Genomic DNA, 16,753 nt, shown 5'->3' on the forward strand with positions numbered 1-16,753 from the left:
TCTTAGACTTTAGGTATCTTTTCAGTTAGACTTCAGGCAATTCTCAATGATGGTTTTTATGTAGTTTAGTTGCAATTTTGATGTGGTCATGAGAGGAGACCAGCACGGTGTTTACCTACTCTACCATCTTGACCAGAAAAACACCAGCACTTCTGCCCAGAGAGCTCACTGGGTAAAGATGGGGTATAGATAATCACATGGCCTTGATGAACAAAGCCAGGATAGGAAATTAAATTTCATTATGTTCAGCAAATTTCTCTTTCCACAATTCTATGTTGCCCTTCATCTTTATTTTTGCCTTTATTTGTGAATACTCGAATGTGGCACAACTATGACAAACATGCAGAAGGAATTGCTTTGTTTAGAAGACAAAGAAATTGGATGTTTATAAACTTACCCTTTCTGCTGAAACTTATTATTATTAGTGCTATATCAATGTTGTTATTTATCAACAAGCCCCGGTCACTCAGATCTCACATAAACCTCTGTGCTCTTCAGTTTTACGTACAATCAACCAGGACACTCAGGCTATCCTTCCTTTTTTTTGAAATTACCTCTTTTAAATTATAAGTTATAAAAGGACCATTATAAACCACACCCTCTAAATTGTCTTTCCCATAGTCATCATATTCTGTGCTCATAAAACAAGAAGCAGAAATATATGAATAATCAACCTAGGATGCATTGACATTGAAGTGGGGGTCAGCCTTGGAGCTCATCTGGGATGATAGGGGGGCATGCAGGCCACTCCAAGACAATTGACCCAGGTTGGGGTGGTATAGATATGAGGCTCCCACAATCACAGCTGTTAACCTGGACCGGACATTTTGAATCTGTTTGTAATTAAATCCAGGAATGACCACAAAAAAATCTGTTCATTATTAAAGCTGAGAATGACCATGAAAAATGACAAAAAAAAAAAAACAACCCTTCAAAATGAGTGATGTGATAAAGAAATTTTTGTCCTTGATGGTTTATAAATATTTAAAAAAAATTACATGCAAAAGATCTTTTCATTTTTAATGTCTTTTGTTTTCCCTTTTTAGATTGATTTTTCTGTGGTAAAAGACATGATCACAGATAAATGTGTGGTGTCTACTTTGCAAAAGTGGCGTCTAAATGTGCTGCGCTTGAATTTTCGTGGTTGTCTTCTCCGACTGAAAACTTTGAAATATATTAGTAAGTATGTTAATTTACAACTACTTGTCTTGCTTTCTTGTATTTTAATTCAACAAACAAGAAGAAAAGTAAAAATTAAATGGGAACTTCAGTTACGGGCCATAAGAATGCCAATTATGATCATCTAAAAAGCTTATAATATAGTCAGCTCTTACTGGATTGTATATCCTGGGGGCTGGTTCTTTGTCCATTCTAAGTGACCACTTTTTGGGGGATCTAGCATTTGTCTATTTATGTATCTTCCATCAATTTATCTTCTAAAAAAATACAACATAAGAACATATTCTCTTTTTAAAAATTCTAACAATAGATAGTAAAAGCAAAAACCTCCTTTTATCTCACTCAAACTCATTCACTTACTCAAAGGTACTCCATCCATATTGTCAGTTTTCTAACAGTTTTTTTTTTTTACAACATTATATATATATGTGTATAACATTATATACATATATACATATATAGGATTTTTATATATGAATTTTGGGGGGACACAGATATTCAATCCATTGCATATATCTTTTGAGGTGCATTTTTCACTGTTCACATATATTTCTGGAAATGAGAGAAAAATAGCTCAAAAAGTATACATCCATATTAATTTCACATGATCAGAAAGAATGCCCTAAACATATGTAAATATCAACGTGAATGAGTCTAAATGTATTAATGGGTGAAAGTAATTTGCACAATGATATATATAATTTAATACTACTTATATACAATTCTCAATATGCAAAATAATACTTTATATTTTGGATTAATTTCAATAATATGCATTTTTAAGGACCCTCTCCCCCCTCCCCCTTGACACACACACACCATGCACATATACACACAGAGCAAAATATAAAAAGCATTCATAGAGATGAAAAACTGCAAATGTAAGACAGTGGTTACCTCTGAGTTTGTGAGAACTGAATGAAATGGGGAAAAGCCTCACAAGGAATTTCAACCGTATTTGCATTTTTTATTGAAAAAATAAATAAAATATACAAAATGGATTAATTCTGATTATTGCTGATGCTGAAAAAAGATATAGTTTTTTTGTGTGATATTGTTTCTAGTCGTACTAAACTGTCTTGTCTTCTTGGTTATATTGGTTTGTTAGTTGATTCTCTTGGGTTTTCTAAGTAGACTCTCAGATCATCTAGAAATATTAACAGTTTTATTTCCATTCATTACTATGCTTATATCTTTTATTTCCTCTTTTTCAATAGCAGGAACATGCAGCTAACTTGTCTTGTTCTTGACTCCTATTTTCCATATTTTTAATGAGAATAGTGTTAATATTATTACATCTTTTAATTTCTCAGATACACTATACATAGGGATATAATGTTGTTACCACATTTACAGCACTTATTTTCTGCACATTCTTCATTCAATCTGGTCATGTCTGCTTTTGAATTTTTAGGAATTGTTAATTTCTGATCCACCAAGACCATTCCTGCTTTGTTTTCCAGGGATATTATAGATTTTTGAGACAAAATATTTCTTGGAATTTGGGCAGGAGAAGAAAGCTGAAACGTGCTTAGTCTGCCATCTTGAAACAACTTATTACCTTTTTAGTAATAAAAGTAAATGGAATAATTTTAAACCTTATTGTGTTAGGTGCCAGAACATTCCCTCTGTCTCTCCCTCCTTACATATGTGCATATGTATACACACAGACATATATATAGACATATATACGATATGTATAAAAAATATACTATTTAATAAATCTATGTTTTTAGAAGAAAGAAATAGACTCAAGATGCAACCTTTGAGGTTTTAGTTGACCTAACATTTTCATGACAGCAATGGTGGTTGAACAGTAGAATGAGTTTCTAAGGAATGAGTTTCTAAGGAATGTATCTCCAGAAACTTCGATTTATTTATTAATTGAGATAAAATTCACATAACACAAAATTAAAAATTTTAACTATTTAAACAGTAAAATTCAGTGTTTTTTTTAATATTCATAATGTTTTACAACTATCAGCACTATCTAATTCCAAAACGTTTCCATCATCCCCATCCCATCCACCAAAAAAAACCAAAACAAAACAAACAAAAACACCATATTTATTCTGCCTTTTTTTTCTTTTTTCACCTAATTGCTCAGGCTAGAACTTCCAATACAGTCTTGAATATAAGTAGTGAGAGCAGACTTCCTTGTCTTGTTCCCAATTTCAAAGGAAAAGTTTCTAGTCTCTCATCATTATTAAGATGTTGCAAGTTTTTCACAGATGCCCTTTTTGGGCTGATAAAGTTTTTAATCACAGAAAGGTGTTGAATTCTGTCAAATGCTTTCTCTGCATTAACTGACAATTTTTTTAAAAAAATTAAATAGAATGTATTGCATTGATTGATTTGCATATGTTGAACTGCCCTTGCTTTCTTGGGTTCAGTTTCACTTGTTCATGGTATATAATTTTTTAATATGCCGCTGTATTGTTTGCTAATATTTTGTTGAGAATTTTTATATTTATATTTAAAAGGAATATTGGTCTATAGTTTTCTTTTTTTGCATGTGATGTCTTTGTCTAGTGTTATCAGTGTAAAACTGGCTTCACAGAAGCCAGTTAGGAGGTGTTTTCTCCTGTTTTCTGGAAGAGTTTGAAAAGAATGAGTATTAATTATTCTCTAAATGTTTAGCAGAATTTGCCAGTGAAGTAATGTAGTCCTAGGTTTTTCTTTGTTGGAGATTTTTTGACTGCTAATTTAATATTTTGTTATAGATCTATCCAGATTTTCTGTTTCTTCTTCAGTCAGGTTTGGTACTTTGTGTGTTTCTAGGACTTTGTCAATTTCATTAAAGTAATCTAATTTCAATAAACAATTGTTGGAGTATAATCGTTAGTAATATTCTTTTATAATCCTTTTTATTCCTATAAAGCAAATAGTAATAGCATTTTCATTTCTAATTTTAGTCTTCTTGTTTTCCTTGGTCAGTCTAACTAAAAAATTGTCAATTTATTTATTATTTCAAACAATGACCTTTTTAGTTATTTTTTATTGTAGTAAAATATACATAACAAAAATTACCATTTTAATCATTTTTAAGTGTACAATTCTCTAGTAGTAAGTACATTCACATTATAGTGCAACTGTTACCACCATCCATTTCCAGAACTTTTTCATCTTGCAAAACTGAAACTTTGAACTATTAAACACTAACTCTGCATATAACCTCCTTCCAGCCCCTGCCGACCACTGTTTTACTTTCTATCTCTACAGATTTGAGTAATCTGAGCACCTCATATAAATAGAATTATATAATATTTGACCTTTTGTAACTGGCTTACTTCACTTAGTATAATTTCTTCAAGGTTCACCCATACTGTAGCATTTCTCAGAATTGTCTTCCTTTTTAGAAATTGATTGATTCTAGAAATATACATTCTTCCAAGACTGAATTGGGAAGAAACAGAAAATCTGAAAAGACCAATAACTACTAACAGAATTAAACCAGTAATAAAAAAATTACCTCAAAACAAGTGTCCTGAGCCAGATTACTTCACACATGAATTTTGTCAAACATCCAAAGAAGAATTAATACCTATCTTTCTCACACTGTTCCAAAAAATTCAACAGGAGGGAAGGCTCCCAAACTCATTTTGCGAGGCTAGCATTGCCCGATACCAAAACCAGACAAAGATATTACAAAAAAGAAGATTATTATAGTCAATATCCCTGATGAACATAGATGCAAAAATCCTCAACAAAATATTAGCAAGCCAAATTCAGCAATATATTAAAAAGTTCATGTACCATGACCAAGTGGGATTTATTCTCAGGCTGCAATTCTGGTTCAATAGCCACAAATCAATTAATGTTATACACCATATAAACAAAATCAAAGATAAAAATCATATGATCATATCATTAGATGCAGAAAAAGCATTTGACAAAAATCCAACACCTATTTATGATAAAAACTCTCAGCAAAGTGGCGATGGAACATACCTCAACATAATTAAAGACATATATGACAGACCCACAGCTAATATCATATACTCAATGGTGAAAAGCTAAATGGTTTTCTTTTAAGATCAAGAACAAAAAGGATGCCTACTTTAACTACTTTTATTCAATGTAGTATTGGAAGTTATAGCCACAGCAATCAGACAAGAAAAAGAAATAAAAGCATTTAAATTGGAAAGGAAGAAGTAGAACTATCATGATTTGTAGATGATATGATAGCATACATAGAGAATGTTAAAGATTCCACCAAAAAAACTGTTAGAATCGATCAATAAATTCAGTAAAATAGCAGGATATAAAATTATTCAGAAATCAGTTGCATTTTTATAATGCAATAATGAATTATCTGGAAGAGAAATTAAGAAAACAATCCCATTTACAATTGCATCAAAAAAACCCTGGGAATAAATTTAACCAAGTAGGTAAAAAACCTGTACTCAGAAAATTATGAGACACTGAAGAAAGAAATTAAAGAAGATACAAAAAAAAAAAAAAGAGGAGGAAAGAATATACTGTGCTCACGGATTGGAAGAATTAACATTGTCAAAATGTTCATACTACCCAAAGCAATCTATAGATTCAATGCAATTCTTACCAAATTTATCATTTTCACTGAACTAGAACAAATAATCCTAAAATTTATATGGAACCACAAAAGACCCACAGCAATCTTAAGAAAGAAGAACAAAGTTAGTGGTATCACACTACCTGATATCAAACAATACTGCAAAGCTATTGTAATCCAAACAGCATGGCACTGACAAAAAGAGACACATAGATCAATGAAACAGAATAGAGAGCCCAGAAATAAACCCATGTGTATATGGTCAATTAATCTATGACAAAAGGGACAAAACATACAATGGGTTAAGACAGTTTCTTTAATAAATGGTGTCGGGAAACTAGACAGACACATGCAAAACCAAAATGACACTAGATCACTTTCTTACACCATATACAAAAATAAAGTCAAAATGAATTAAAGACCTGAAGCCATAAAACTCCTAGAAGAAAACATAGGCAGCAAAGTCTTTGACTTTGACTGCTCTTAGTAATATTTTTTTGCATATATCTCCTTGGGCAAGGGAAACAAAAGAAATATCCACACTTACATGTGGATTCTAAAAAATAAAATAAATGAACCAACAAAACAGAAACAGACTTATAGATACAGAAAACAAATTTATGGTCACTATGTAAGAGGGAGTTTAGGAGGTTGGGTGAAAAAGGTGAAAGAGATTAAAAAGCACAAATTTCTAGTTATAGAAATAGTCATGGGGATTTAGTACAGCAGAGAATGTAGTCAATAATGTTGTAATTATGTATGATGTCAGATGGGTACTAGACTTATTGGGGTGATCACTTCATAAGGAATATAAATGTCTAATTACTACGTTGTACACCTGAAACTAATATAATATTGCATGTCAACTGTAATTGAAAAATAGATTAATTTTTTTAAATAAGCAAAGGGCAAAAAAAATGGGTGTTCAACCAATTTATATTTTCATTGATTCTCTCTATTGCTTTTCTATTTTTTGGTTTATCTCCACCCCAGTCTTTATTATTCTGCTTGCTTTGGATTTCACTTGCTCTTCACTTTCTAGTTTATTAAGGTAGAAGTTTAGGTTATTAATTTCGAGTCTATCTTTTTCTTTAAAATACAGACATTTACAGCTGTAAACTTCCCTGGATTTTTTACCTGGTTCCATGTAAAGATATTTTCTGATGCCGGAGCACAAAGTCTATTGGAAAGTTTGGGATGGACAGGAAATGGGCAACATGAAGTTGAAATTTGTGTAGGGAGTACATAGGGGGTCAAATAATGAAAATGCCCAAGTCAAACTGTATACTATGCAATATGCATATTGACTATTTGTTCATTATATCAGATAATGATATATCTTAAATATGTCACATATTTTGTATTTGTATTTGAGGTTCAAGATAGCCTAAAATGTTGTCTTGCTTTAAGTTTTTGATATTTTGCTACGTTTTAAAAATATTTTATTTAATAGTTATCTGGAAGTGTAATTCTTAGTACAAATGTCTGTATCATAGAAACAATTAAGCATGCAAGCCTGAGTATACCTTGAGATTTTAAGGAAGTAAATGTCATACCTATCTCATCTTTGTTATATTTTTTATTTGCCAGTGATTATTTAATAAAATCAGGTTTAATTCCAGCGACTTTGAGTGTATCAGGGATAAAAAACCACTCTCAAGAGATGTTTCAGCTTTTTAATCACCCCCACCCCCAGCTAAGATTGATTCATCTATTGGGGTGTTTAGAATTACAGACATTTCTGTCAAGAAGTTTGACTTTCTAATTGTTAAAAAGAAGTTTGACTTTCTGATTGGCTGGTCTTTTGGATTGTTTGGTTGAATGGCCGCAAGTTGTAGTTGTTATCTTTATGTTTACAAAAACTTTAGAAGAAAATTAACTTTAAAATGTCATCTTAAAACATTTAAAAGACGAATGAGGGCAAGGCAGGGAAATACTTGTTATAATATTGTAACAGTTAAGAGTGCAGTATGTTAATCTCAAAAATAAAAGTTATTTTACCAGCAAAATGTGTTTATTCAGGAATAGCAGAGAAGTACAGTTCAGGAAAAGCAAGACATGGTGAGCCATAGGCAAGTCCAAAGAGACAAAGGGAAGGTTAGCTTTTATTAGGTTTTAGGATAAAATTGATGAAAGTTGTTTTGAACAAAAATTCATTGAAGAATAAGAGTTGGAGTTTGTAGTGGTTTCTCATTTGCTGCATGAAATGATTACCAGTGTATTGTTGCTGAAGCAAGGAGAGATCTTCCTGTTTTTAAAAGCAGATGAAATTTCTATGTGAAAAATGTCCTCCCTTATGAAAATAATTCTTATCTTCCTTATTCCTCTGGGTTATTTAGCCTGCAATGAATGGTATATGTGTGAGTGTACCCACTTCTCGACTTTATTTTTTTTAATTTTATTTTATTATTAGTTTCAAGTATACAGTACATTGGTTAGACATTTATATAGTTTATAAAATGATCCCTCTAACTGCTCATTCTCTTCTCTGTCTCTCCACCTAGCCCTTACTTTAGTGCTAACTGCATCCCCTATGCCGTGTTCCCCATCCGCCGTGACCATCTATCAACTACTAATTTGTACTTCTTTAACCCTTCACCTCTTTCTCCTAGTCCTCCAACCCTCCCTCCCCTCTGGCCATCATCAGATTGTCCTCTATATTTGTGAGTCTGTTTTTGATTAGTTTTTTCTTTTTATTCCTTAGATTCCACATATGTTATTTATCTTTGACTTACTTCACTCAGCATAAGAACCTCTAGGTCCATCCATCGACTTCATTTTAAATAAAGTTTCTTTTATTTGTTTTCACAACTATATGCTGAAACACTTTAACAAACATTCGGCAAGGGTACAGAGAGTGATTTTTAAGTTCAGCAGTTGTGTTTTTGAGCCTGAGTAAAACAGATATTTTGGGGATGGAAAGCCCCACTTGACTGTTGACAGCTTTTCTGTACCCAGTCAATGTATGGCAAAATGAGAGCAGTTGAGAAGAAGCTTTGACTTTTGAATACCTCTGGATTGCATGTTTATGTTTCTAGAATTCATAGGATATAATATTAAATTTTTAAACAAAATTATAAACTAATTTTCCAGTTTGCCCACCACCACCTGAGATATTACTAATTTTAGCATTGATACTGATTTGTTAGTTATATATTACAGCCCCCTTCACTCATCAATACCCCACCCCCTGCAGAAAGGAGATTTGATGTTTCAGAATTTTGGTAAATGAAGTATGATTATAGAATTGCATCTATTTGCCAGAGTAGACGTGTTCCAAATTCTCAGAAACAGACATTTATTGATCCAGGGTATAAGCTCCAAAGGAGAGAATGGTTAGTAAATGAAAAATTTGAACTTTTTAATGTTAAATGTCTTTCCTAAATAACCAGGCATTAGGTCAGTGCTGACTCAGGATTAGGACTCAGGAGACCTCAGCCTACAGTAAATTTTATTTACTTGAGAAAATTCAGAGAATCTTAGGATTAGCTGGAAAGTTAAAAAAAGATAAAACACTTGAGTATTTATTCAAATACATACATGTTCAAGTGTGTAGACTTCAGGGTTATAATATTTTTAACTACCATAAAATATGTTATTTTTTAAATCTCCTAAACTTCATCATTTATTGAACAGAAGGAAGATCCAAAGGTAAGTTATTAAACTATCAAGTAAGAAACTGGCAGAAGAAGTGCCTAATTATTCATTTAATCATTGATCAGCTATGCTTCCTTAAAAAAGTAAAAACTGATAAAAGGGGGGCAAATCTTAAGCTTTCAAAAATATACTTTAATTTTAGCCCTGGGAGATATTAGCAACTTCAACTGACTTATTTTTGGATGGTCTGGACCAATTTCTGCTGCAGTGTGTTCCATAGTTTTATTTTCAATAGATCCCACAGGATGATACCGAATATAAAAATCAACCAATAAAACCCCCAACTAACGTCCAAAATTAAACTATGAAGTAATTTGGGCCCTTTCTCTGAATCAGATTTAATCTCATTTCTTTCCAAATCCCTCATGTTTGTACTGCATGCCTTCGTCTCCTACTGAGGTCCCATCCAGGCTTTCTCCACCATCAACTCTCGGCTGTTTCAGGTCTCATATCCTTAATATTTTACACCGAGCGCTCATGAACATTAAGTGAATTTATTACATCTCTCTAGTAAAATTTCAAATTTAACAGCTGCCTTTAATACCTCATAGTGAATAATCTGAGGGTTTGCACTGAGAACCAGTATTCCAGTCTCTGCCCCCGACCCAAACTACTGGTAAAATCGGCATATAAGTGAGATCATATGGTATTTGTCTTTCTCTATCTGACTTATTTCACTTAACATGCTTTCAAGGTCCATCCTAGATATTACAAATGGCAAGATTTCCTTCTTTTCTATAGCTGAATAATAATATTTCATTGTGTGTATACACACACAGATGAATGAATAAAGAAAATGTGATATATGTACATACACACACACACACACACCTAGGAATATATATCTCTCACATTTTCTTTATTCATTTAAGTGTTGATGGACACTTAAATTGTTTTCATATCTTGGCTATTGTAAATAATGCTACAATGAATATGGGAGTGCATATATCTTTTCAAGTTAGTGTTTTCATTTCTTTGGATATATGTGCCCAGGAATAGGTTGATGGGCCATATGATAGTTTTATTTTTAATAATTTGAGGAACCTCCATACTGTTTTATATACTGGCTGCATCAATTTACATTCCATCAACAGTGCACAAGAGTTTTCTTTCTTCACATCCTCGCCAAAACTTGTTATTTGTTGTCTTTTTGGTAATAGCCATTCTGACAGGTGTGAAGTGATACCTCATTTTGATTTGCATTTCCTTGGTGGTTAGTGACATTGAGCATTTTTCATGCACCGGTCAGCCGTCTGTATGTCTTCTTTGGAAAATATCTGTTTAGATCTACCCATTTTGAAATGTGGTTCTCTTATTTTCTTTTTTTACTATTGAGTGTATGAATCCTTTATATATTTTGATTATTAACCCCTTAGTAGATATATGATTTGCATTCAGTAGGTTGCCTTTCCATTTTGTTAATGCAGAAGCTTTTTTAGTTTGATATAGTCTCACTTGTTTATTTTTCCTTTTGTTCCTTTTGCTGTGTCAGATTTGGGAAAAAAAATTATTGCTAAGACGATGTCAAGAAGCTTACCGCTTATGTTTTTCTCTAGGAGTTTCATGGTTTCAAGTCTTACATTTGAGGCTTTAATCCATTTTGAGTTAATTGTCGTGTATTTGGTCCAGTTTCATTCTTTTGCATGTTGCTGTCCAGTTTTCCCAGTTTATTAAAGACTGTCCTTTCTCCATTGAATATTTTTGACTCTTTTGTCATAAATTAATTGAACATATGTGGGTAGGTTTATTTTTGGCTGTCTATTCTGTTCCGTTAATCTATATTTTTATGCCAATACTGTATGGTTTTAATTACTATAGGCTTTGTAATATAGTTTGAACTCAGGGAGTATGATGCCTCTAATTTTGTTCTTTCTCAAAATTACTTTGGCTTTCAGGGTTTTTTTTTGGTTCCATACAAATTTTTGGATTGTTCTATTTCTGTAGAAAATGCCATTGGAATTTTAATAGAGATTTCATTGAATTTGTATATTTCTTTGGGTAGTATAGACATTTTAATAATATTAATTCTTCCAATCCATGAGCATTTAATATCTTTTCACTTATTTGTATTTTGATTACTTTCATCAATGTCTTGTTGTTTTCAGTGTACAGATTTTTCACCTCCTTGGTTAAATTTATTACTAGATATTTTATTCTTTTTGATTCAATTGCAAATGGGATTGTTTCCTCAGTTTCTCTTTCTGATAGTTTGTTATTGATATATAAAAATGCAACCAATTTCTGAATATTAATTTTGTATCCTGCTACTTTACTGAATTCATTTATCAGATATAATAGTTTTTTTGGTGGAGACTTTAGGTTTCATCTATGTAGTATCATACCATCTGAAAATAATGACAGTTTTACTTTTTCCTTTCCAGTTTGGATGCCTTTTACTTCTTTTACTTGCCTGATTGCTCTAACTAGGACTTCCAATACTATGTTGAATAAACTAGTGAGAATGGGCATCACAACTGGATGTTTAATTTTGTCAAATGCGTTTTTGTACCTAGGAGTGATCATATAATTTTTATCCTTCATTTTTTTTATTATGATATTTTGTGTTAATTGATTTTTGGATATTGAATCATCCTTGCATCCCAGAGTTAGGTCTCACTTGATCTCGGTGTATGATACTCTTATTGTATTATTGAATTAGGTTTACTACTATTTTGTGAAGGATTTTTGCATCTATGTTCATCTGGGATATTGGTCTATAATTTTCCTCTCTTATGGCATTTTTGTCTGATCTCAGTATCAGGATAATGCTGGCCTTGTAAAATGAGTTTAGAAGTGTTCCCTCCTCTCAATTTCTTTGGAAGAGTTTGAGAAGGATAGGTATTAAATATCTTTCAATGTTTGGTAGAATTTACCAGTGAAGCTCTCTGATTCTGGACTTTTGTTTGTGAGGAGATTTTTGAATACTAGTTCAATTTTATTTCTAGTTCTATTTCTATTCATATTTTGTTTCTTCCTGGTTCAGCTGGAATGACTATACATTTCTAGCAATTTATCTATTTCTTCTAGGTTGTCCAGTTTGTTGACATATAATAATTGTTCATAGTATTCTTATGATCCTTTGTATTTCTGTGGTGTTAGTTTTCACTTCTCTTTCAGATCTGATTGTATTTATTTGGGCCCTCTCTCTTTTATTCTTAATGAGTCTGGCTAAAGGTTTTTCTGTTTTGTTTATCTTTTCAAAGAACCATCTCTTAGTTTCATCGATCTATTGTGGATTTGTTTTGTTTTTAGTCTCTATTTCATTTATTTCCACTTTGATCTTTATTATTTTCTTTCTTCTACTCACTTTGGGCTTTGTTTTTCTTTTTCCAGTTTCTTTTAATGTAAGGTTAGATTGTTTGAGATTTTTCTTGTTTCTGGAGGTAGGCCTGTATCACTATGAATTTCCCTCTTAGAAGTCTTTTGCTGTATACCAGGGATTTGAGGTCATTGTGTTTCCATTTTTGTCTGTTTCAAGATATTTTTTACTTTCCTTTTTGATTTCTTTATTAGCCCATTGATTGTTTAGTAGCATGTTGTTTAGCATCCGCCTGTTTGTGTTTTTCTACTTTTTTTCTTCTAATTGATTTCTAGTTTCATATTATTGTGATCAGAAAAGATGCTTGATATGATTTCAGTCTTCTTTAATTTACTGAGACTTGTTTTGTTGCCCAACATGTGGTCTATCGAAAATGTTTCATGTTCACTTAAGAATGTGTATTCTGCTCTTTTGCGGTACAATGTTCTATAAATATCTATTAAGTTAATCTTGTCTGATGTGTCATTTAAGGCAGGGGTCCCCAACCCCTGGGCCATGAACCAATACGGGTCCATGGCCTATTAGGAACTGGGCTGCACAGCAGGAGGTAAGTGGCAGGTGAGCCAGCAAATCTTCATCTTTATTTGCAGCTGCTCCCCAGTGCTAGCATCACCGCCTCAGCTCCAACTCAGATCATGACGACTTAGATTCTCATAGGAGCACTGTCCCTGGTGCCAAAAATGTTGGGACCTTTGATTTAAGGTCACTGTTTCCTTGTTGATTTTGTCTGAATAATGTATCCATTGATGTACATGTGGTGTTAAAGTCCCTTGCTAGTACTGTCGATCTCTCCCTTTATGTCTGTCAATATTTGCTTTATATATTTAGATGTTCCTACATTGGGTGCGTAGAAGTTTACAAGTGTTATATCCTCATGTTGGATTGATCCCTTTATCGGGTATGTATTTATTGCCATTTTACTAATTGTTTTTTGGTTGTTTTTGTAGTTCTTTTCTCTTTCTTATTCTCTTGCTTTCTTCTTTCATCCATTGATAACATTTTTTAGTGATTTGTTGGGGTTCCTTTTTTATTTTTTGTGTATCTTTTATAGATTTTTTTGTTGTTGTTACCATGAGATTAATATATGACAAGTTATCTTTGTAGCAGTCTATTTTAAATTGATGGTTGCTTAAGTTTGAATACATTTAAAAGCACTACATTTTTTACTTACCTCCTCATTTATATTTTTGGCATTTTACATCTTTTTTGCATGTGTGCATATGTGTGTAATCCTTAATTTATTACTGTAATTACACATAGTCTTACTACTTTTGTCTTCTAACCTTCATACTATCTTTATAATTGATCCACTACTTTTATTACTAAATGTTTGCCTTTCTCAGTGAGATTTTTCTTTCTTATATTTTCTTATTTTTAGTTTTAGCCTTTTGTTTTCCACTTAAAGAAGTCCTTTTAACATTTCCTGTAATGCCAGTCTAGTGGTGATGAACTCCTTTAGCTTTTGTTTGTATAGGAAGCTTTACCTTTCCTTCAATTCTGAATGATAACCTTGCTGGGTAGAGTAATCTTGGTTATAGGTTTTCTCCCTTTTATCACCTTTAATATATTGTGCCATTTCCTTCTGGCCTGCAAAATTTCTGCTGAAATGTCAGCTGTTAGTCTTACAGGGGATCCCTTGCACACCATTAGCTGTTTTTCTTAGTCTGCTTTTATAATTTTCCCTTTATCTTTAATTTTGCCATTTTAATTATGATGTGTCTTGGTGTGGGCCTCTCTGGATTTTTCTTGTAGGGACTCTGTGCTTCTTGGATGTGGATGTCTGTTTTCTTTATCAGGTTAGGAAAGTTTTAAGCCATTATTTCTTCAAATAGGTTTTCTTTCTCTTTCTCTCTCTCACTTCTCCATCTGGGACTTATGATTTGAATGTTGGTATGCTCAAGGTTGTCCCAGAGGTCCCTTAAACTATTCTCATTTAATTTTTTTTTCTTTTTTTCTGTTTTGATTGGGTGATTTCTACTTCCTTGTTTTCCAGCTTGCTTACTTGTTCTTCTGCATCATTTAATCTACTGTTGATTCCCTCTAGTATATTTTTCACTTCAGTTATTATATTCTTCAGTTTTGATTAGTTCTTTTATATTTTCTATCTCTTTATTGAAGTTCTCACTAAATTTATCTATTTCTCTCTTGAATTTGTTGATCCACTTCATTTAGTTCTTCTGGGGTTTTGTCTTGTCCTTTCATTTGGACATATTTTTTTATCTCTTCATTTTGGCTATTTCTCTATGTTTGTTTCCATCAATTAGGCAAAACAACAAACTTTCCTGTTCTTGAAGAACTGGTCTTGTTTAGGACCTTCCCTTTGTAGACTGCATGTGCCAGGATCTTTGGCAGGCCAAGTAGGGCTGGAACTATAGCAGGAGTGGGCCATAGAGACCCAGGGGCAAGCCAGACTCAGTCCTCCTTGGCAGGTCTTTTGGAGCTGGAGTGGGCACAAGCCATGTGGAGTCCCTGGGTAAGCTTCACTGGGGCCTGGAGCTTTAGCTAGAGTGGATTTGAGCTATGGGGTGTCCCTGGTACAGTTTATGCAGCTCCACCTTGGCATGCCAGTTGGAGCTGTAGTTAGGGTGGGCTCAGACCACAAGGAGTACTGGTGGAAGTGGCACTGGGACTGCCTTGGCAGGCCAGCCGGAGCTGTAGTTGGAGCAGGTTCCATCCAAGGGGAGTCATGGGGGCAAGTCTGCCAGGATCCAGAGCTTTAACTGGAGTGGGTGTGAGTTGCAGGGAGTACCAGGGGCAAGCCGTGCAAGCCGTGCTAAGGATAGGAGCTACAGCTGAAGTGGGTATGTGCAGTGAGAAGTCCTGGAGACAAGCTGGCCTGGAGTGAGAGCTGTAGCTAGAACAGATATGAGCTATGGGGAATCATGGGGACAAGCTGTGGAGCTGGTGTGAGCCTGGGTCTTGATGTGCACTGAGGTAGCTTTGGTTATTTGGTTGGAGCACCTGGATTGTGCTCCTACTCAAGCAATCAAGGTGTGTTTGTGTATGTGTGTAGGGGTGAGGAGTACAACAAATAGCAACACTGGAGAGTTACTGTAGTTCCCCACCTGTTTGACAGATGCTCTAGGGTTAGTTAACGAATTTCCTTCCCATATTATCTAGGTGCTCTTTAAACCACTGTTTTTTCACTATGCCCAGAGCAAGCGAGTTTGTGCAAGCTCCTCAGTGATCTTACCCTACTGCCAGTTGGGTGTGCGTTTGGGTGCAATTCCCACAATACCATGCCTCCATCAGTCCTACCCATTTCTATGTGGTTTCTGTGTGTGTGTGTGTGTGTGTGTGTGTGTGTGTGTGCGCGCGCGCGCACGCACAGCTGTTCAGTAAGCCCTTGGTACTGCTTCACAGGCAATTGCTCTGTCTGTAGGTGTAGATTTGATGTGTTCATGGGAGGAGGTGAGTTCAGGGTCTCTCTACACCACCATCTTGTACCTCTCTTTTTTTTACTATTTAGCACCCTTTTTTAGCATCAAGTCCCTTTAACATTTCTTATAAGGCTGATTTTGTGATGATGAACTCCTTTAGCTTTTGTTGATCTGGGAAACTTTATCTCTACTTCAATTCTGAAGGACAATTTTTCTGGGTAGAGTATTCTTGGTGGGAGGTTTTTTTTTTTTAATCTTTCAGCAGTTTGAATATATTACTCCCTTCTGGCCTGCATTTTCTGCTAAAAAATCTGCTGATCATCTTATGGGACTTCCTTCGTACGTAAGTTGTTTTTCTCTTGCTGCTTTTAAGACTCCTTGTTCTTAACTTTTGACATATTTTTTTTGGTGGTTCATTCATTTTTTAAAAAATTTTAATTAGTTTCAGGTATACAGTACATTGGTTAGACATCTATATTGTTAGTAAAATGATCCTCCCAATTGCTCCCTTCCTCCCCTAACCCTCCACCTAGCCAAGGTATTGATGCTAATTGCATTCCCTGTGCTGTGCTTCCCATCCCGTCACCATCTATCAGCTACTAATTTGTACTTCTTTAACCCTCCCAGCCCCCCAAAACCCCCTCCCCTCTATTTGTCACCAAATTGTCCATTATATTTGTGAGT

General features: G+C 33.8%; 1 protein-coding gene across 1 annotated transcript in view; it reads left to right on the forward strand.

The window, feature by feature from the left end:
- Positions 1 to 16,753, forward strand: part of FBXL13 (F-box and leucine rich repeat protein 13) — a 283,144-nt gene that overhangs the window by 86,113 nt on the left and 180,278 nt on the right. Inside the window, exon 9 of the mRNA XM_011365209.2 lies at positions 1,047 to 1,179. Within this exon, the coding sequence (XP_011363511.1) occupies positions 1,047 to 1,179 (133 nt within the window). The remainder of the gene's footprint in view (positions 1 to 1,046; positions 1,180 to 16,753) is intronic.

The sequence above is a fragment of the Pteropus vampyrus genome, unplaced genomic scaffold (genome assembly GCF_000151845.1).
Source record: "Pteropus vampyrus isolate Shadow unplaced genomic scaffold, Pvam_2.0 Scaffold107, whole genome shotgun sequence".
Classification (NCBI taxonomy): Eukaryota; Metazoa; Chordata; class Mammalia; order Chiroptera; family Pteropodidae; genus Pteropus; species Pteropus vampyrus.